The sequence below is a fragment of the Salvia miltiorrhiza genome, chromosome 8 (genome assembly GCF_028751815.1).
Source record: "Salvia miltiorrhiza cultivar Shanhuang (shh) chromosome 8, IMPLAD_Smil_shh, whole genome shotgun sequence".
NCBI lineage: Eukaryota > Viridiplantae > Streptophyta > Magnoliopsida > Lamiales > Lamiaceae > Salvia > Salvia miltiorrhiza.
In genome coordinates, this window is record NC_080394.1 from 45,102,760 (window position 1) to 45,126,283 (window position 23,524).

General features: G+C 42.2%; 1 protein-coding gene across 1 annotated transcript; it reads left to right on the forward strand.

Annotated features, from left to right (window-relative positions):
• The first annotated feature begins 326 nt into the window (after positions 1-326).
• LOC130998537 (uncharacterized) lies at positions 327-716 on the forward strand. Its single transcript, XM_057923952.1, has one exon. It carries the CDS (start codon positions 327-329, stop codon positions 714-716), a length of 390 nt encoding a protein of 129 aa, XP_057779935.1.
• Positions 717-23,524: the final 22,808 nt, after the last annotated feature.

The window sequence follows — 23,524 nt, forward strand, 5'->3', positions numbered from 1 at the left end:
GCGACCAAGGATCCCACTTCTGCAATTTCTCGGTCGAAAACTTGTTCAAAAAGTATGGAGTCCAACATCGGGTCTCGACAGCCTACCACCCACAAGCCAATGGACAGGCTGAACTCTCAAATCACATTATCAAAACGATTTTGCAAAAGACCGTTGGCCCCACAGGGAAGGACTTGAGTCTTAAGCTGGAAGATGCCTTATGGGCATATCGGACTGCATATAAAACTCCATTCGGGATGTCACCATATCGAATGGTGTATGGCAAGAGGTGTCATTTACCGGAGGAATTGGAGCACAAGCTTTCTGGGCAGTGAATAAAGTGAACTATGACTGGGACAAAGGCAGGGCAAGCAATGAAGCTAGAGATCCAAGAGATCGAAGAAATCAGGAGAGAGGCATATGACAATGCTGTTCTCTACAAGGAAAGGATGAAAAAAAGCCACAATGCCTTGATCACAAACAAGCAATTCAGCTTTGGGCAAGAAGTTCTCCTGTACCAGACACGGTTCAAATTTGCACAAGGCAAGCTGAGTACCAAGTGGACCGGCCCATTTGTGGTGAAGACCCAATTCCCAAATGGAGCCGTTGAGATCGGAAATCCAAAATCTGGGAAAGTGTTTAAGGTGAATGGACAAAGGCTGAAAGCCTATTATGGGCATAAACCCGACGCTGGGGAGGAACTGGATCTCGACCCAGCCACAAGCACTTTGGATTAAGTGAAAGGTATCACGTCATGCCCGGGATGATAAATAGGGCACTGGCCAGGAGGTAACCTGGTATTTTCGTTCAGTTTATTTTCTTTAGTTTGTTTCGCTTTCGTTTTTTGTTTTCCTAGGAACCCGGTTATGCCCACAGCTGTGGGCGAGTTTGAGTTTCGCGCCTTCGCGGAAGTTTGAATGTGTTTTACAGATACAGGGGGAGCAGTTATGGGCAAAGAGCAGTCGATTGGAGGAGCATTGATTCCAAAGCAGAAAGGGGGCTCTCGGGCAAAACGCGGCTGAAACCGCCTGACGCACGTCACATCAAGTGACAGTTGTCAGCCCTATACCCCCAAAACCCTAAAACCTCTACCCACGACGTCACTACCCTAACCATCCAACTTCCCATAATCACCACCCCCCTTTCTCGGCCTTTCGAATACAAAACCACCACCCAGCCACCATGGTCTCCACCAGACCCAAAAACAAACTCCGAGGCATACCCCAAGGAACAGAAATCGATCTCACCGGAGAGAGCCCATCACCGTCAAAACCAAAAGCTTCGAAGAAAACCCCACGTAAAAAACCACTCCCGATGGAAACCACACCTACTCCCTCATCCAAAACCCTACCGCAAACCGAGAGCCCCTCGCCGGTGGACGAACATGCCATTGAGCAACTCACGGCGGAGATAGACGTCCCTACTCTCGGCGCCGGAGACCCGCATGCAGCTGAAAGAGAAGGCAAAGCGACACCGGAAAAGGCGAAGGAAGGCGAGGAAGAAGCCATCCAAGAAGAAGCGCACCCCCACTGCTCCGAAGAGAAAGAAGCCGGCGGCCGAGAAATCGGCCACGCCGGCCGAAGGATCATCCAATGAAAGAAACGAATCCTCTGGTTCGGTGATGCAGAGTGAGCAAGGGGAGTCCGGCGAAGAGCAAGAGGAAACTCCGGCGAAGAGGAGGAGGAAGGTGTTAGCCCCGACCCCGATCCGAATGATCAAGGGAGAACCGGCATCTGCACCAAGGAGCAAGAAGAAGGCGGTGAAAGGGATTGTTGTGCCCAAGATCCCGGATATGGACACATTGAAGCCTCTGGGCATAGTGGACAAGGTGAAGGAGTATTTTAACAACATCGGATGGAAGGAATTTCTGGATTGGCCAGGGCACGCATACGAGGAGGTGGTGAGAGAAGTGTTCAAATCTATGCAAGTAGAAATCAACCAAACCTGCGGACCTCTGGGCATGAGTTTCTCCATGAATGGGGAGACCCGATATATGTCCGTGAATGAGCTCAACCTCAATTTGGGAATGGCGAAGCTTAAAGACCTACAGAAGAAGGAGTACAAAGACGCGAAGAGAGGAATTCCCACCTTCACTGCACAAGAGTGGGATGATATGTGGGCAGACATCGGCGATGGAGGATCGTTTAAGACGCAGAAGGTCAAGGGGCATAGGATTCGCGACCCAGCACTGAGGGTTTGCCATCGCATTCTCTCGTATTCCCTCTTCGGCAAAATTGACAGCGGAAATGCTATGTCCAAGAAGGATCTGTACATCCTTTGGGCAATGCATAGCGGGGTGAAGCTCAACTTTGGAGCTTTTCTGATCGAGCACATCGACTCCATCATCAGCAAGCCTAATCAGAGGCTTTCCTGCATCCAGTTCACCACCGCTTTTGCCAAATTGAATGAGATCGAGATCGAGGAGGGGAACACCAAGATTGAGGCGGATGTTGGATTTGTATACTGAAAGCAAGAACGTTTTATGCTTGTATACAATTATTCCTGTTTTCACTATTTAATCTCCTATCTGATTGGGTTCATGATTGCATATGTATGTTCTTTATCTCTATATAAGTAGATTATGTGGTGTGTTGTAGATCACAGAAGACCATATAATTGGATTAACCTTAAGAGATATAATATGATCACAACCGAAATAACTCTAGGACAAGTTATTGGTTTAGGTTGCGGTATAGATGGAAGTAGTTTGTCTTGACTACTTATCTATACTGGTACGTAATACGTATTGATAGGACCACAATGAGATACATTCTTCTATCTGACTTAAGTGAAGAATTAGAGATCTCGGTGACTTATAAGATCTTAATACTAATAAGATGTCAGATATATATGTTGATTCGTCTATCACTTTGACTTACTATGAGCGAGAGTTATATAGTAACTTGAGTACTCTGTATCTTGGGTGATAGCGGTTAATATATGATATCTGATTATCTGTATTGGTACTCGTATCCGTATAGGATAATGACATCCCCTTAAGGAGCTCAATAATGTTTATTGCGCTAAACCCTGCAGGTTGATTAAGTTCAGGCGCAATAATAAGGTTTGGGTGGTACTGCTTAAGGATTACAAAGAGATTAATTAATTTAGGCTGTCAGAGCTCTAATTAATTAATGGATGTCGGATATTTTAAATACGAGGTTTTAATAAGTCTAAATACAAGCCCCGACTCATCACCGGTAATAAAGGGGTAAGTCAATATTGGTTCTCTAGTGGAATGAACTGATATTTATAAATTAATTATGGTCTGGGCTGACCATAGATAAATTAATTTATTTGAGGCCCATCTTTATTCCTTGTATCTGGTCCCTGGACTGGCCCAAAGTCTCCCAGCCCAGATAGAGCCAAAAAACGCCCCACACCCTAAAACTGGCGCCTCCCCCTATTCTGTATTATTAAATACAGCTGTCAGCTCTCAGGAAACACACACTGATAATTATTAGGTTTTGAGAACTGAGAGGAGGCGCAGGAAACGTGGGAGCTTTCTGTCTTGGAATTTCTCACAGTTCGTTGTCCATCCAACAGTGAGACTTGAGCGGGATACAGTCGAGAAGATCAGAACTGGAGTTACTCGACACGATCGTCAACCATCTGTGCATCCGATTTACAAGTAAGTAATTCCTAACACCTATGTGCAGCTGTTAAATTCATAGGAGCATGTTAGGATTAATCGTTGTATGATAAATTAATAATAACCAAGAAACGATCATCGGGCAAAGTGGAACGTTAATTCAATTTAATATTCCTTCAATTGGTATCAGAGCCCAGGATTATTTTCTTGGCTCTATTATTAATTTATGTACGATTAATAATGTGCGTTGTTTTTACTGCTGTTGTTCTTCTTGGTCTGTTGATTCGTGGAATACGTCGTTTGATGTTGTAATCGTTTTGCACCACGAGAAAATCCGTGGTTAGATTACGATTTCAAATTGTATTTGTTTTTCCTTTGTAATCTGTAAAACTGAAGAACGAGACGAACACGACGACGAATCAATGACGATGAACGGTGTAAGGAGGAAACGTACGGAATCGAGCACAAGGGGCTGCAGGTGCCGAGGGGTAGCGCGCGCACGGGTGCAAGCACGCCGTGCGCAGCGCATCCAGGCCGGCACCGCGCGGCCGCTGCTGTTCTCGGTTCAGGACGTGCGCTGAAGTGAGGCGAGGCGGGCTCGGGCTGGGCGAGCGACGGGAAAGCAGCCGGCAGGGACGGTGCGCGCCCGGCGGGCGGCGCGCTGCCGCTGCTGCTGCTGCTGTTGCTGCCTGCTGGAGCTGCTGCCGCTGCTATCGCCGTGCGCTGGAGCTGCTGGAGGCTGCTGGACGAGCTGTGCTACTGTGCGCTGGAGGCCGCGCCGGGCAGCTGCTGCTCGCACAGGGGGCTGCCGCCTAGGGCTACTGCCGGCGAGCTGCTGCAGCGCCGGGTGTGCTGCTGTGCGGCGGAGGGTGGCTGTGCAAGGGAGGCGGCGGCAGCTAGGGTTTCCAAACCCTAGCTGCGAATTCCAAACCCTAGGGGGGCCAAACCCTAGTTTTTTTTTTTAGTTTTGGGCTTGTTTTTATTTATTTTATTTTTTTAAAAAAAATAGAATAGATGTTGGGATTCCACGAATGGGTCATGAAGAATTTTAATTCTTTTATTATGTTCTTTGCATGCCATGGTGTTTATCCCTTATGCTCTTAACTTGCTTTTGTTCGTCTCTGCTTGTTAATATGCTTTATTAACTGCGCTTAGACAAGCATGATAGTAGGTTTATCGTTTTCTTAAGCATGTTTTAGAATTCTGCGAGCATGTTTTACATGTTGCGTTCTAGAAAAGCATGATTAGGATTATGTGGTTGAGCATGAACAAACCTTTTGAAGTTAAAAAGACTAAGCAGTTTCAATAATTTTAATTCTTTAAAATTATTTCTAGACCTCCACATGCGGTCTCTAGACAAAGTGATTGATAATGTGAGTAAACGTCCACCCCACGTGGCTTGCTTCATATTTGTTTCTCATAAGTTTGTCAGAAGAGGTTTCTATAAAAAATATTTAAACCATTAAAGTAGTGGGAGTTATGCAGTAAACGTCCACCTCACGTGGCTTACTTGTGTAATTTTCACAAGTACTTTGGAGAATGGAATTAAATAAGATAACCAAGAAAATTAAATTGAAAGCGGTATGGTCCTAGTGAGTATGTTAATTTCGAGAATTTAATTTTCAAGGTTAAAATGTGGTCATTGCTTAGATATCATATCAAGTACAATGTACAACTCCCCCACGGAGTCCCTTCTTGATGATGATATGGTCTAGTCTAGGTGCCAACTATTAATTTCTTTTGTCAAAAGGTTAAGTTGACATGGAAATTAAATGACTAGGTGAATAGTCTGGTTGAGGAGTTCGTGTGTAAACGTCCACCCCACGTGGCTTGCACATGGGATTCTTTGAGCGGTTGGAGGTTTCATTAATATTGTTTTATCAAAAGGTTACAATATTATTGTTACGAACTATATGCGTTCATGTTCTTACATGTTTAAATTGTTTACTTTCAGATATGTCTATGTCTCTGATTATTAACATTCTAGCTAGCAATCCTCTCACCGGTCCTAACTATACCGAATGGAAACGCCACATCATGTACATTCTTGACGCTGATGAGCACAGTTTTGTGCTTACCACTCCACGTCCCGCGGCCTTAACTGATCAGTCGACTGATGCGGAATGCGAGGCGCATAGGAAGTGGCATAAGTCGAATAATATGGCCAAGTGCTATATTATGATGACTATGTCGCAAACTTTGCAACTCCAGCATCAGGGCATGGATGATACAGCGACGATCATGTTGAATCTCTTTGTGGTTTATGGGGAATCCGAAAGGTCTGCCTGCTTTAACATCATGAGAGAAATCTTAGCATGTGTTATGAGCGAGGGCAGTCCTGTGCACGATCATGTCATGCATATGATAAATCTATTTGACAGGCTTGATCTGCTAGGAAGGGGTATCGAGGGCGAAGCCAAGGTCGATATCATCCTCAACACTCTCCCTAAATCTTATGAGAACTTCCGTCTCAACGTCGTTATGAGCAAGGCCAACTATACTCTCAATGAGTTATTGAATGCTCTAGTTACGGCGGAGGGAGTCATGGGCACGCGAAAAGGGAAAGAGGTTCTTATCGCTGCCAAGGGATCTACTTCTTCGTCGAAAGGCGGGAAAAAGAAGTGGAAGGGCCAAAGGGCAAGAATGACAACGAAGCTAGTGGGAGTGGCAAAGCCAAAGTGGACGGCCCTAGCGGCGGCGTGAAGAAGCCGACAGGAAAAGGGAAGTGCTTCAAGTGCGGCAAGACTGGGCATTGGAAGAAAGATTGTCCGATGCTCAAGGCAAAGGGACAAGGTACGTCACAAGTTTTAGTAACTGAGACATGTTTAGCTTCGTTTTCTACTCATTCATGGGTAGTGGATACGGGGGCAACTGATCATGTTTGTTACACCTTGCAGGGCTTCAAGCCGACAAGGGAGCTGGAAAGTGATGAGATCACCATCTCCATGGGCAATGCGTCGAAGGTCGCAGCTGTTGCTATTGGAGATTTATCTTTATGTTTTGGTGATGACATTTTAGTTTTGAGAGATATTTTATATGTGCCGGATTTTCGGCGGAACATAATTTCTGTTTCAAAATTGTTTTTGGATGGATATTCTGTTACTTTTGATAGAGGCGTCTCAATCATGAAAAATAACATGACTATTTGTTCTGGAATTTTGAACAACTCTCTCTATACTATTACATGTCCAATTAAAAATTCTGTCCATGTTGCATCTACATCACAAATCTGTCCTAATCCTAATAAGAGGAAGTATTATTCTCATGAACAATATACGCATGCGTGGCACCTAAGGTTAGGCCACATCAATCTAAATAGGATCCAAAGGCTCGTTTCAAATGGAGTCTTGAAAGACTTTCAAGCTGTTCCATTTAGAACCTGCGAATCCTGTATAGAAGAAAAGATGACGGCAAGGCCTTTTAAGGCCAAGGGGAATAGGGCCTCGCATGTGTTAGAACTGATTCACTCTGACCTGTGTGGACCGATGTCCACAAAGGCTCGTGGAGGGTATGAGTATTTCGTCACTTTCATTGACGATTACTCAAGATATGGGTATATTTACCTACTTCAACGCAAGTCTGAATGCTTTGAGAAATTCAAAGAATTCAAGGCAGAAGTGGAGAAGAGAAGGGGTAAATCTATGAAGTCATTGCGGTCTGATCGCGGTGGCGAATACCTCGGAAACGAGTTCTTGCAATACTTGTTAGAATGTGGGATTACATCCCAGTTGACTGCACCGGGTACTCCCCAACAGAATGGTGTAGCAGAGAGAAGAAACAGAACTCTTATGGAAATGGTACGATCTATGATGAGCTATGCATCATTGCCTATTTTGTTTTGGGGATATGCCTTGGAAACAGCGGTTTATTTGCTAAATAGGGTACCGTCCAAATCGGTTCCTAAAACTCCTATCGAGTTATGGTCAGGGCGTCAGCCCAGCTTGAACCATATAAAGGTATGGGGTTGTCCTGCATACGTGCTAGACAAGGAAGCGAAGAAATTGGAGCCTAGATGCGAGTTAATGCTGTTTATAGGATATCCTAAGGAAACGAAAGGTGGTTATTTTTATAATCCTAAGGATCAGAAAGTGGTTGTTAGCACCAACGCACGATTCTTGGAACAGGATTATATAAATGAACACAAGTCAAGGTCCGAGATTGTCCTTCAAGAAATCGAAGGCAATGGACAGGCGATTCCATCACCCCAGCCAAGTGTGCAAGTGAATGCACCACAGGATACTGCACGAACCATTGTCACAGCTGTACCACCACCGCTTCGTCGTAGTGGGAGGGTTGTAATTCAACCCGATCGATTTATGTTCTTGGGAGAGTCTTCGGACCTTCTTCCTGTTGATGAACAAAAGGATGTCGACCCTGATAACTATAGACAAGCGATGAAAGATCTGGATGCAGATTCTTGGTACGACGCCATGGTTTCTGAAATAGAATCCATGACTGCTATGGGTGTATACGAGAAAACTGAACTGCCTGATGGTTTTGAAGCTATAGGTAGTAGGTGGGTATACAAAAGAAAGCGAGATTCGGATGGCGAAGTCGCAGCTTTTAAAGCTAGACTGGTGGCGAAAGGTGAAGGAATATTAAACTGAATTAACGTTCCGCTTTGCCCGATGATCGTTTCTTGGTTATTATTAATTTATCATACAACGATTAATCTTAAACATGCTCCTATGAATTTAACAGCTGCACGTTGGAGCTCAGAAATACCTGAAGAATTCAGAAGAATTCGCAGATTCGCATCTGAACAGACCAGTCAGCTTCAAGCCTTCGTTTGAAGCCTCAAACGTCCTCAAATCGTATTTCGCCCAGAAATACGACTTCTTCGTCTTCGAGAGAGCTTTCCGTGGCCGCCTGATTCGTCTGAATCGGAGTTCTGTGGAGGAAGTTATGGCCGTTTTACGGAGACTGCCAGAACTTGGTTTTCTGCGAAAATCTGACTCCAGCTCTGATCTTCTCGACTGTATCCCGCTCAATTCCCAACGTTGGATGGACAACGAGCTATGGAAATTCCCAAGACAGAAATCACCTCACGTTTTCGTGCGCCTCTCTCTGCTCTCAAAAACCCTAATTTTATCAGTGTGTTTTCCTGAGAGCTGACAGTTGTATTTAATAATACAGAAAACTGAGAGGGGGCGCCAGTTTCTATGTGAGGGCCGAAAATCTGCCCTACTTGGGCTAGGAGACATTGGGCCAGCCCAGGGACCAGATACAAGGAATAAAGATGGGCCTCAAATAAATTAATTTATCTATGGTCAGCCCAGACCATAATTAATTTATAAATATCAGTTCATTCCATTAGAGAACCGATACTGACTTACCCCTTTATTGCCGGTGATGAGTCGGGGCTTGTATTTAGACTTATTAAATCTCCGTATTTAAAATATCCGACATCCATTAATAAATTAGAGCTCTGACAGCTTAAATTAATTAATCTCTTAATAATTCCTTAAGCAGTACCACTCAAACTTTATTATTACGCCTGAACTTAATCAACCTGCAGGGTTTAGCATAATAAACCTTATTGAGCTCCTTAAGGGGATGTCATTATCCTATACCGGATACGGGTACTAATACAGATAATCAAATATCATATATTAACCGCTATCACCCAAGATACAGAGTACTCGAGTTAGTATATAACTTTCACCCATAGTAAGTCAAAGTGATATACGAATTAATATATATATCTGAATACTTATTAGTATTAAGATTTATAAGTCACCGAGATCTTGATTCTTCACTTAAGTCAGATAGAATAATACATCTCAAACTGTGGTCCTATTAATACGTAATGACGTACCAGTATAGACAAGTAGCCAAGACAAACTACTTCCATCTATACTGCAGCCTAAACCAATAACTTGTCCTAGAGTTATTTCGGCTGTGATCATATTATATCTCTTAAGGTTATTCCAATTATATGGTCTTCTGTGATCTACAACACACCATATAATCTACTTATATTGAGATAAAGAACATACATATGCAATCATGAACACAATCAGATAGGAGATTAGATAGTGAACTTAGGAAACATTGTATACAAGCATAAAACGTTCTTACTTTCAGTATACAAATCCAACAAAAGGCTATACCCAGGAATAGGGTATAGATTATGATGAAACTTTTTCGCCGGTTGCTATGCTTAAGTCTATCCGAATACTCCTTGCAATAGCAGCCCACATGAACCTTGAAATTTGGCAAATGGATGTCAAAACCGCTTTTCTAAACGGTTTCCTTGAAGAAGGAAGGGACATTTATATGCAGCAACCCGAAGGGTTTTTGAAAAAGGGCGAAGAGCATCTTGTTTGGAAGCTAAAGAAGTCCATTTATGGACTTAAGCAAGCTTCGAGGTCATGGAACAAGCGTTTTGACGAGGTGATTAAATCCTTTGGATTTACTCGCTGTGAAAACGAAAGTTGCGTGTACCGTTTGGATACCGATGGCGACGTGGTTTTCCTTGCACTTTATGTAGATGATATCCTCCTCATTGGCAACAATGTTGAGCTATTATCGGACATAAAGAAGTGGTTATCCGAACAGTTTCAAGTGAAGGACTTAGGAGATGCAGCGTACATCCTGGGGATCAAGGTTGTCCGTGATCGCCAGAAAAAGATGTTGAGCTTATCTCAAGCGACCTACATTGATACTGTGATTGCTCGTTTTAGCATGCAAAATGCCAAGAAAGGCTTGCTACCTTTCAGACATGACATTCCTCTGTCTAAGGACATGTGTCCTAAGATGCCTAGTGAGGTTGAGGAGATGAGGAAGATACCCTATGCTTCCGCTGTAGGTAGCCTCATGTATGCAATGCTTTGTACGAGACCTGATATTTGCTATGTCGTTGGCATGGTTGCAAGATATCAGTCGAACCCTGGACCAGGACACTGGACTGCAGTAAAGCATATTCTCAAGTACCTGAAGAGGACTCGAGATTATAGGCTAGTTTACCAGTCAGACAGTCTATCTCCTTTGGGTTACACCGATTCGGATTTCCAGGCTGACCGGGATGAGAAGAGATCTACCTCTGGATATGTGTTTACCTTGGAAGGTGGAGCCGTATCATGGCGGAGTGCAAAACAGAAATGCATTGCAGACTCTACCATGGAAGCTGAGTATGTAGCTGCTTTCGAAGCTGCTAAAGAGGCTGTATGGTTCCGGAACTACCTCTTGGATCTAGGAGTGGTGCCTAATTTGCCTAAGAGTATCATAATTTATTGTGATAACTCGGGTGCAGTGGAAAATTCTAAGGAACCCAGGAGCCACAAGGCGACCAAACACATAGAGAGAAAGTACCATATCATACGATAAATCGTAAGCAGAGGAGATGTGCTAGTTGAGAAGATTGATAATTTGGAGAACTTAGTTGATCCTTTCACGAAGAGCTTGCCGCAAAAGGCCTACGAGAAGCATGCTCGAGGGATGGGGCTGCGGTTGATGCCACCCACTTAGAGAAAAACTTTCAGTATAAGTGGGAGAAGAAGTAAAGAGTGAAGTGGATGTTGTAATAGCTAGTTTTTAGACACATTGTATACTAAAAGTTTTGCTTTAGTATAAGTGGGAGATTGTTGGATATGTATACTGAAAGCAAGAACGTTTTATGCTTGTATACAATGATTCCTGTTTTCACTATTTAATCTCCTATCTGATTGGGTTCATGATTGCATATGTATGTTCTTTATCTCTATATAAGTAGATTATGTGGTGTATTGTAGATCACAGAAGACCATATAATTGGATTAACCTTAAAAGATATAATATGATCACAACCGAAATAACTCTAGGACAAGTTATTGGTTTAGGTTGCGGTATAGATGGAAGTTGTTTGTCTTCACTACTTATCTATACTGGTACGTAATACGTATTGATAGGACCACAGTGAGATACATTCTTCTATCTGACTTAAGTGAAGAATTAGAGATCTCGGTGACTTATAAGATCTTAATACTAATAAGATGTCAGATATATATGTTGATTCGTCTATCACTTTGACTTACTATGAGCGAGAGTTATATAGTAACTTGAGTACTCTGTATCTTGGGTGATAGCGGTTAATATATGATATCTGATTATCTGTATTGGTACTCGTATCCGTATAGGATAATGACATCCCCTTAAGGAGCTCAATAATGTTTATTGCGCTAAACCCTGCAGGTTGATTAAGTTCAGGCGCAATAATAAGGTTTGAGTGGTACTGCTTAAGGATTACAAAGAGATTAATTAATTTAGGCTGTCAGAGCTCTAATTAATTAATGGATGTCGAATATTTTAAATACGAGGATTTAATAAGTCTAAATACAAGCCCCGACTCATCACCGGTAATAAAGGGGTAAGTCAATATTGGTTCTCTAGTGGAATGAACTGATATTTATAAATTAATTATGGTCTGGGCTGACCATAGATAAATTAATTTATTTGAGGCCCATCTTTATTCCTTGTATCTGGTCCCTGGACTGGCCCAAAGTCTCCCAGCCCAGATAGAGCCAAAAAACGCCCCACACCCTAAAACTGGCGCCTCCCCCTATTCTGTATTATTAAATACAGCTGTCAGCTCTCAGGAAACACACACTGATAATTATTAGGTTTTGAGAACTGAGGGGAGGCGTAGGAAACGTGGGAGCTTTCTGTCTTGGGATTTCTCACAGTTCGTTGTCCATCCAACGGTGAGAATTGAGCGGGATACAGTCGAGAAGATCAGAACTGGAGTTACTCGACACGATCGTCAACCATCTGTGCATCCGATTTACAAGTAAGTAATTCCTAACACCTATGTGCAGCTGTTAAATTCATAGGAGCATGTTAGGATTAATCGTTGTATGATAAATTAATAATAACCAAGAAACGATCATTGGGCAAAGTGGAACGTTAATTCAATTTAATATTCCTTCAGCAGAGAAGTTGAACATCGAAGCCCTGATCCGCATGAAGGATGTGAGGATTGTCATATCCCAGTTTTTAATCACTGATTAAAGACTTAATAATTAGGGTTCGGCATCCATTAATAATAAAACTGATTTGATTTATCTGATGTGATTTAATTGTTATATATGTGTTTTGATGTGCTAAATTCTTATTATTATTTGAATCCGTTTGAGATTTAAAGGATTATTGAGTAGTCAATAATTATTATTTCGGATTATAACTGACTTAGCAAAGTCATGTTATTTAATTTATATACGATAGAAATAGTATTTCTATTATTTACTTGAAGTCGTAATTAATTTTCGACTTATAAAACGAGTTATAAAATATGTAATTTATAGAGAGTTATAACGAAGCTTCGTTATATGGGAACCCGAAATTAGTATTACAAATACAGAATAAGGATTTTATTCATCACATTCATCTAGCACCTACACATACTTTTCATTTCCACATCCATCTTACTCTTAAATAAATTGATGGTGTTGGAAACACTCATCATATGCCAACCATTCCACTAAATAAAGAGATTCTTTACACTTTCTCCAGATCAGCCCATTCCTTTTGCCGGCCATCTTCTACACCTTTAACATCTCAACATGCAACTTACTTTTATTTAACCAAAATCAGCAGCCAACATTCCTCCCATTCCTCCTTAGTTCTTCAATAGCCAAAGAAGAGATTGACTTCATTCAAAGCTCTTACAGTAAACTTCAAGAGGTAAAACTTGCTTTAATACTCCATTAATTTTCAGTTTCTAACATTCTGATCCAAGCTATACGTTCTTATGCTTGAATTATAATTCACAGATTCCAGCTAGACACCAAATACCAGCTACATCGAGGTTACTCCAAATTTCTCTTTATATTTTTTTCTAGTTATTTCTAAATCAAGCATCAAAGCAGCAACAAATACACACATACACATAATCACTATATTTTCCTAACTATTACGGTTACAAGGTTCCAAAGAATTGATTTTGTTAAGAAAAGAAGAACAGAATAATACACACGCACACATTTTACTATATTCTCTAATCTATTACAAGTACAGATCAGTTTTTGTAAATAGAAATGATGAAAGAACAGATTTTTAAAACCCTAACTTTGCTGTTGTGAGTCTGGACTGAAATTTGGAGGGTTCCTTGTGTTTTGCTTGTGTGTGCTGTTCAAATCGTGAGAGGGGAAGGAGGGAGCAGCAGGCGGCTGCTCGGCGCCGGCAACGGCGGCGCGGCGGCAACTGCCGCCCAGTCCCTGTTCTGCCAAAATGAGAGAGAAGAGGAGAGAGTTTAGGATTTCAGTTTTGAAACAAAAAGGGAGAGAGAGAGAAAGGGGAGGACGGAGAGAAAATGAGGGAAGAGGGACTTATCTTTCCGGAGGCGGCCTCGGCGGTGGCGATACGACAGCGGGAGCGGCGACGCTCGGCTTTTCACAACGGTCGGAGAAGGCACATGCAGCGACGAAGAGGCCTCTGCCACCCTGTTCCAAGGCTGGGGACGACCAGGCGGCGCCGTGCTTGGCCACGGCGGAGGCGGCAGTGGCACGCGAAGGAGGCGGAGGCGACTGTACCAGCGAGAGAGAGGGAAGAGGAGACCGAGGGAGTGAAAAGAGAGGGGACGAGGCGACGGCGAGGCGGCGCAGCCGAGTGAGAGTGAGAGAGGTGAGAGGGAGTGTGAAGAGAGAGGCTTGTGTGTGTTTGTGTGTTATGTGTGTACATATATGTTAGGATTAGGTTTTTTTTTTAATTGGGCTTAAGCCCTCTAATGAGGCTGGGCCGAGAGAAAAAAAAAGTGAGAGGGGAATGGGCCGATTTTATTTAGTTTAATCCTGCTGGGCCCATTTCATTTTAAAAGCTGATGGGTTTTTATTTAAATTGATTGGGCCCCATTTTAATTGATTTTGGACTGTTAATTGATTAATAAAGCCTACGAATTTTGGCCTTATTTCTTTTAAAAATGTTTGAATTTTCACTAAATTATTTTAGTGAATTTAAATCTCTTGACTTAATTTTAATATTGAAAGTTGGGACTATTTATTTTAAATGAAGTCCGTTCTTTTATTTAAATTTATTGATGGACTTTAGAAGAAATATTTTGGGATTAAGCCCTCATTTATTATAATATTTCAAGGCTTTATGAGTATGATTTTAAAAGGATTAAAATGGGTTATTTAAGTCATTTATTGCATGGTTTTTATCGCTTATGTGAGCATGTGATTTTTTTTTTAAAAATGATATTAAGTTAAGGATATTGATTTCTTTTATCTTGTTTGTTATGTGATTTATGTGAGGTCATGACTAGTCAAGATTATGTTGGTTTTCGATTGTCTTTAATGGAACGAATTATGGATGCTAGAACCCTAAAACTTTAAAAGATACCTAGGCACGTAGAATTAGACTTTGTCTTATGACAATTTCTTCACGAACTTATCGACTCTTCATCAATGAAGGTCCGAGCGACAGAAAGTGAAGCCGAAGAAGAAACGACTCCACGTCAGCTTTAAGAACGTTTAAGGTGGGCATTATTTTATTATTACGTATATAGAGATCCCCTGCGTGACGTAGGCCTCATATGCGAATATATATGCATGATATGTTTTGACTATTTATTCAGTTCTTATGAAATGCTTATATGTTTAATGCCCTTTATGAAAATGAAAATGTTATGAAAATGAAATGTTTATGAAATGATTGACTGCCAAAATGTTTATGTTTTTATATGTATCCTATCTGTGTTGGTTCGCCAACTTTAAAGGAAATCCAATTGGGATCCTATGCTAGACAAAGGTCGCTAGCTAGGGTTAACGTGTACACTCATGGAGACCGCGAGTCGCTTGCGACCGGTCTTGGCGTCCGTGGTAAGGAGGCCTCCTTCCCGGCGCGTGATAGAAAGGGCAGATATGGATCATATAGACTGAAAATGGGATGCATCCACCTTTATGAAAATGAACGAAATGTTTTAGTAAGCGCAGGTCATTTATGAAAACCCCTGTGTGTTACTGTTATGGCAGTTCAATTTATATATGTATGCATGTTGTATTTCGGCTTATGTCACTGAGTATTTTTATACTCAGCCCTGCATGTATTTCTAAATGTGCAGGTTGAGCAGGCGATGGAATGGATTGGTGTTGAGCGGATTTCCCTTTTGATGTTTATGTAATGAAACCTTGAGTATGCATCTCCATATGCATAACTTACACGTTTTTCCGCTGCAAACACTCTGAATTTGTTATCGTATTGTGGAACTTATTACTCCTTCATTTTGTTTAACTTTCATTTGGGGTTTAGTCGTTATGGCTGGCTCATTTGTTAATTACCCAAGTGGTTATATATATATATATACCACTAGTTTGTTGTTATTAATGTTGGTTATTTAGTAAATTCCTTTTAAATTTCCATTTCTTATTGTTCACCCAAGTCATAACCCCGGTTAACCCGTCATTGGGATAGTGGGCTGTGACAAAGTGGTATCAGAGCAGTTCGTTTGCTCTGGCCCTAGAAACCATTTTCTAAAAAGTCATGTCTAGATTGATTCACTTGACATATGTGGGATCATACGACACCGCTCAACACTCCATTGCATCGTGCTCAATCAAGGAAAAAGGTAACTGCAGTTACAATGTTTTAAAGATGTTATTATTCTAAACTGTTTCATGAAAATGTTTATGTAAAGAGCATGCTATGATGAAATGTTGAATGTTTTGCCTTTCATTGAAATGTTGAATGTTTTGCCTTTCATGGCATATCATTGCAGTTATGATGTTATGATAAGAGAAGAATGATAGAGAATTGACACATGCTTTCCCCAGAAAACATAGATTGCTATAAGTTGCATGATCACTATTCTAAAAGAACATAGACTGCTGGATTAGTAGGATATCTCTACAATCTAGATTCTTAAAGTGATGATGTAGAAGAATGACAGAGAACTTAGAGCATTTCAGCTCCCATAAGAAAACAATGGTTCTTTTGAACTACAAAGAGGAATGAAAAGACATGTACACGTTGAAGGAAAAACACGGGATGATGATACAAGACGAATTCAAGGCAAACGCTGCATCAAGGGTTTGAGCATAGTCTCTACGTTCAAATGTTCACACGCGATGGAACACCGAATCGACTTTTAGTACACGATAGATTTTAAGAACAGTATGCTTTGCCTATATATATGTATATATTTGTGTACATGTTATACGTGGGGGTTTGGGTTCAATAGGACATAGAACTTTAAATTAAGCTTTTGGTTTGCCAGTACGAACTTGAGTTTTATTATTATGAATAGTTGTCCACGGCTTTCTAAGTTCGGGATGATGTCTCCCGTGTGACTGGAAGGTGATGATGTTGGACCTAGCCAGTCCACATGATCCAAATATCAGTAGACGTATTTTGGGTTGAAAACCCATATGTTTCAACTTTCGGTTGAAAAGCCAGATGAGTTTTTACTCTAGATCATTTTGTTCGACCTAGTAGTTACTCCTTTCTACCATCTGGTTATTCGTTTGAGTTTCTCAACAAATTTTTCTGCACCACTTTGTTTTGATATCGTTCAAGAATTGAGCCTTACAATTGTTGAGTTGTCCTAGTACCCTCTTGTGATCAATAAGGATTTAGATGTTTTGTTATGATGCTTTCATGATTAAATCAAGATGAATATGTTATGAATTGAGGTAAGGAATATACTGAGGATCTTTTATCTTTGAAGCACAGAATGCCTCCCAGAAGAGCCCCAAGAAACAATGTGGGAACCGCAAACGAACCCCCACGAAGGGTTGAGGAACTTTTTCTTAAACAGAGCCCGCCAACATTTAACGGGACCGGCAACCCGACTGATGCCGAAATCTGGATTAGAGCAATGGAAAGGATTTTCGACTTTCTTTACTGTTCTGACCAAGAGAGACTCTCTTGTGTTGCATTCCAACTAACTGGGTTGGCAGATTTTTGGTGGGAAACCAAGAAGAGGGCAATGACCCTCGAACAATTGGAAAACCTGACTTGGGAAGACTTCAAGACGGAGATCTACGATAAATACATTCCCAAGAGCTACAGAAAGAAGAAAGAGACGGAGTTTTTCAATCTGAAACAAAACAAGATGTCCGTGACGGAATACGATCGCGCTTTCTGCGACATGTCTCGCTATGCCCCTCATCTGATCGACACTGATGAAAAGATGGCCGAGAAGTTTCGTTCAGGCATTAGGCATGAGATCAAGATGGCGCTTGCTGGTCATGGTAATCTCACCCACTCTGAGCCACTTAGCAGAGCCCTGGATGTTGAAGCAGCCATGCCTGAAGACCGCCCAACCCAGACTCAAGCTTCGGGAAACAACGATCGTGGGAAGAGAAAATGGGATGGCAACAACAACAATAATAGGGGTTACTACAACAACCAAGATAACAAGAGGCCATGGCAAGGAAACATGATGCCACAAGGGCAATGGCAAGGACGACCAGTCAATCCAGGATCAGCTGGAAACAATCAGGGCCAGCTCAGGGCACCTTTGTGTCCCAAATGCTCCAAGTCACATCACGGCATATGCTTGGCTGGCAGCAATACCTGCTTTAAGTGTGGCCAGAAGGGCCATTTTGCCAGAGACTGCCAAGGAAAACCTCAAGGAGGAATGAGAGGGCCAAATCAGCCGAGCCAAGTACAACCACTCAGGGCTATTCAAGGCCAACAACTACTCTACCCACCACCACAGCAACAACATCGACCTGCGATACGTCCACCGCAAATTCCACAGGCAAGAGCCTATGCCTTGCACAAGAATAAGCAAGGAAACAACCAAGGGAATTTGGCAGGTATGGGCACATTACTCGACACACCTGTTATACTTCTGTTTGACACAGGTGCCTCGCATTCTTTTATTGCAAGTGCATGCATAAAAACTTTAAAGCTCCAACCTGAAAAGACTAATCAGGACTTGAGAATTTCTTCACCAATAGGAGGGACGACAGTAGTAACACATGCTTGCTTGAACCTAGAACTGACCATAGGATCGTTTAAGGTCATAGCGAACAACTTGCACGTCATATCGATGGGGGACGTTGATATAATCCTGGGGATGGACTGGCTAGCGGAGAACTATGCCACGATATTGTGCCAAGAGTGGAGAATTGCTTTCAACTTTCCAGGAAGGGACGCTTTGAGTTTCCACGGAATATGCAGGAGGAACAGAGTGCCGACTATTTCAGCTTTACAGGCAAGGAAGATGATGAACAAGAAAGACTGCCAAGCCTTCCTCGTATACCTGAACGGGGGAATTGAGACCGAAAAGACAATGGAAGATGTAGAGATCGTGCGGGATTTTCAAGATGTTTTCCCAGAAAATTTGCCAGGATTACCACCTGACAGACAAGTAGAATTCACCATCGATCTAGAGCCAGGAGCGGCGCCGGTATCAAAAGCACCGTACAGAATGGGCCCGAAGGAATTGGAAGAGTTGAAAATCCAGTTACAAGAGTTGCTGGACCTAGGCTTCATCAGGCCTAGTGTGTCCCCATGGGGAGCGCCGGTGCTGTTTGTCAAGAAGAAAGCTGGAACCTTGAGATTGTGCATCGATTATCGAGAGCTGAACAAGCTAACGCTTAAGAACAAGTATCCATTGCCCAGAATTGATGATTTATTCGACCAACTCAAGGGCGCGAGTGTTTTCTCCAAAATCGATTTGAAGTCTGGGTATCATCAGTTAAAGGTTAGACATGAAGATATACCCAAAACGGCTTTCCGAACAAAATATGGTCACTACGAGTTCGTAGTTGTACCGTTCGGACTAACAAATGCACCAGCTGTGTTCATGGACCTCATGAACAGAGTATTTCATCCTTATTTGGATAAATTCGTCTTGGTGTTTATTGATGATATCCTCATTTACTCCAAGAATGAAGAAGAACACAGGGAACATCTGAGAACTGTTTTGCAAACTCTTAGGGATGAACGCCTTTATGCCAAATTCAACAAATGTGAGTTTTGGCTCAAAGAAGTTACATTTCTGGGACATATTGTATCTTCAGAAGGTATTAAGGTGGACCCCGCCAAAGTGGAAGCAGTACAAGGATGGAAGTCGCCAACTACCCCAAACGAGATCAGAAGTTTCTTGGGATTGGCTGGCTACTATCGAAGATTCATTGAGGGATTTTCCAATATAGCAAGGCCGATGACGCAATTGCTCCGAAAGGGAATTAAATACACATGGACTAACGAGTGTGAAGAAAGTTTTCAGCTGTTCAAGGAAAAGCTAACTACAGCGCCAGTGCTAACAATTCCGGAACCAGACAAGGAGTATGTGGTCTACACGGATGCATCAAAGAACGGACTAGGATGCGTTTTGATGCAGGAAGGCAAAGTGATTGCATATGCATCGCGGCAACTTAGGCCACACGAATTGAATTATCCGACCCATGATCTTGAACTAGCGGCGGTAGTGTACGCACTAAAAATTTGGAGACATCATCTATATGGTGTCAGGTGTGAGATTTACACCGATCACAAAAGTCTGAAGTACTTCTTCGAGCAAAAAGATCTCAACATGAGACAGCGAAGGTGGCTCGAATTAGTAAAAGATTATGACTGTGGTATAAATTATCACCCGTGGAAGGCCAATGTAGTAGCCGACGCATTGAGCCGCAAGGTCCCATTGAAACTGGGATACATCCTTACAAAGGAAGAAGAGCTCATATGAGATTTTGATAGGATGAAATTAGAGGTGATAAACCCACCTGCTACAATAGCGGGGGTGGTCGCGATTATACCGAATTTGAGGAAATTGGTGGTAGAAGCTCAAAGGAAGGATGATAAATTGGAGAAATTACGAGCTAAGATAAGAGAAGGAAATCTTAAGAACTACCACGAAGAAGCCGATAATGCTATTTTCTTTGAGAGGAGAATATGCATCCCTCATGACGAGGAACTCAAGAACAAGATCATGAGCGAAGCCCATGACACTCCTTATGTCGCCCACCCGGGAAGCACTAAGATGTATCAAGATCTAAAAGAGAATTTCTGGTGGGAAGGAATGAAACGAGACGTGGCTTTATTCGTCGAAAAGTGTCTAGTTTGCCAGCAAGTAAAGGCTTTACACCAACGACCTTACGGCGAGCTACAACCTTTGGAAATTCCAGAATGGAAGTGGGACAATATTGCAATGGACTTTGTTACAGGATTGCCAAAAACAAGACGAGGTAACACGGCAATATGGGTCATCATTGACAGACTCACGAAGAGCGCACACTTTCTACCTATCCCTATCACGTATAGATCAGATAAGTTAGCCCAACTCTACATCAAGGAGATCGTGCGTTTACATGGGGTGCCGAAGACAATCACGTCCAACAGAGACTCTAAGTTTACCTCCAGATTCTGGATAAGCTTGCAGAAGGAATTGGGAACAAGGTTGAATTTCAGCACAGCTTTCCACCCGCAGACCGACGGTCAGTCCGAAAGGACAATTCAAACGCTAGAAGATATGTTAAGGACTGTTGTGCTAGATAGAGGAGAAGATTGGGAGCGTGTGTTGCCACTAATCGAATTTGCTTACAACAACAGCTATCAAGCAACTATCGCCATGGCACCTTATGAGGCGTTATACGGGAAGAAATGTAGATCGCCGCTTTACTGGGATGAAGTCGGCGAAAGAAGAATCTTGGGGCCAGATACAGTAGGCGAGATGATTGAGATCGTCCGTCAGATTCGACAGCGTATTAAAGAGGCCCAAGATAGACAGAAGTCTTATGCTGACAAACGTCGAACCGACTTGCAGTTTGAGTGTGGGGATAAAGTCTTTTTGAAGATTTCTCCCTCTAAAGGGATTACAAGATTTGGCGTAAAGGGTAAGCTTAGACCCCGTTTTATAGGACCCTATGAGATCCTAGAAAGGGTGGGCCCGGTAGCTTACAGGCTGGCGTTGCCGCCAAGCCTTGGGAATGTGCATAATGTGTTTCATGTGTCGCAGTTGAGAAAATATGTTTATGATCCAAAACACGTGATCCAAAGGGACGACGTTATCCTAAGCCCAGATATGAGCTATGAAGAGAGACCCGAATCTATTCTAGATCGGAAGGTCCAAGTACTAAGGAATAAGTCGATACCCTTAGTAAAAGTCCTTTGGAAGCACCATGATCAAGAAGAGGCGACATGGGAACTCGAGTCTAGCATGAAGGAGAAGTACCCAGAATTATTCTCTGAGGTACAAATTTCGGGACGAAATTTCTACTAAGGGGGATAGTATGTCATATCCCAGTTTTTAATCACTGATTAAAGACTTCATAATTAGGGTTCGGCATCCATTAATAATAAAACTGATTTGATTTATCTGATGTGATTTAATTGTTATATATGTGTTTTGATGTGCTAAATTCTTATTATTATTTGAATCCGTTTGAGATTTAAAGGATTATTGAGTAGTCAATAATTATTATTTCGGATTATAACTGACTTAGCAAAGTCATGTTATTTAATTTATATACGATAGAAATAGTATTTCTATTATTTACTTGAAGTCGTAATTAATTTTCGACTTATAAAACGAGTTATAAAATATGTAATTTATAGAGAGTTATAACGAAGCTTCGTTATATGGGAACCCGAAATTAGTATTACAAATACAGAATAAGGATTTTATTCATCACATTCATCTAGCACCTACACATACTTTTCATTTCCACATCCATCTTACTCTTAAATAAATTGATGGTGTTGGAAACACTCATCATATGCCAACCATTCCACTAAATAAAGAGATTCTTTACACTTTCTCCAGATCAGCCCATTCCTTTTGCCGGCCATCTTCTACACCTTTAACATCTCAACATGCAACTTACTTTTATTTAACCAAAATCAGCAGCCAACATTCCTCCCATTCCTCCTTAGTTCTTCAATAGCCAAAGAAGAGATTGACTTCATTCAAAGCTCTTACAGTAAACCTCAAGAGGTAAAACTTGCTTTAATACTCCATTAATTTTCAGTTTCTAACATTCTGATCCAAGCTATACGTTCTTATGCTTGAATTATAATTCACAGATTCCAGCTAGACACCAAATACCAGCTACATCGAGGTTACTCCAAATTTCTCTTTATATTTTTTTCTAGTTATTTCTAAATCAAGCATCAAAGCAGCAACAAATACACACATACGCATAATCACTATATTTTCCTAACTATTACGGTTACAAGGTTCCAAAGAATTGATTTTGTTAAGAAAAGAAGAACAGAATAATACACACGCACACATTTTACTATATTCTCTAATCTATTACAAGTACAGATCAGTTTTTGTAAATAGAAATGATGAAAGAACAGATTTTTAAAACCCTAACTTTGCTGTTGTGAGTCTGGACTGAAATTTGGAGGGTTCCTTGTGTTTTGCTTGTGTGTGCTGTTCAAATCGTGAGAGGGGAAGGAGGGAGCAGCAGGCGGCTGCTCGGCGCCGGCAACGGCGGCGCGGCGGCAACTGCTGCCCAGTCCCTGTTCTGCCAAAATGAGAGAGAAGAGGAGAGAGTTTAGGATTTCAGTTTTGAAACAAAAAGGGAGAGAGAGAGAAAGGGGAGGACGGAGAGAAAATGAGGGAAGAGGGACTTATCTTTCCGGAGGCGGCCTCGGCGGTGGCGATACGACGGCGGGAGCGGCGACGCTCGGCTTTTCACAACGGCCGGAGAAGGCACATGCAGCGACGAAGAGGCCTCTGCCACCCTGTTCCAAGGCTGGGGACGACCAGGCGGCGCCGTGCTTGGCCACGGCGGAGGCGGCAGTGGCACGCGAAGGAGGCGGAGGCGACTGTACCAGCAAGAGAGAGGGAAGAGGAGACCGAGGGAGTGAAAAGAGAGGGGACGAGGCGACGGCGAGGCGGCGCAGCCGAGTGAGAGTGAGAGAGGCGAGAGAGAGTGTGAAGAGAGAGGCTTGTGTGTGTTTGTGTGTTATGTGTGTACATATATGTTAGGATTAGGTTTTTTTTTTAATTGGGCTTAAGCCCTCTAATGAGGCTGGGCCGAGAGAAAAAAAAAGTGAGAGGGGAATGGGCCGATT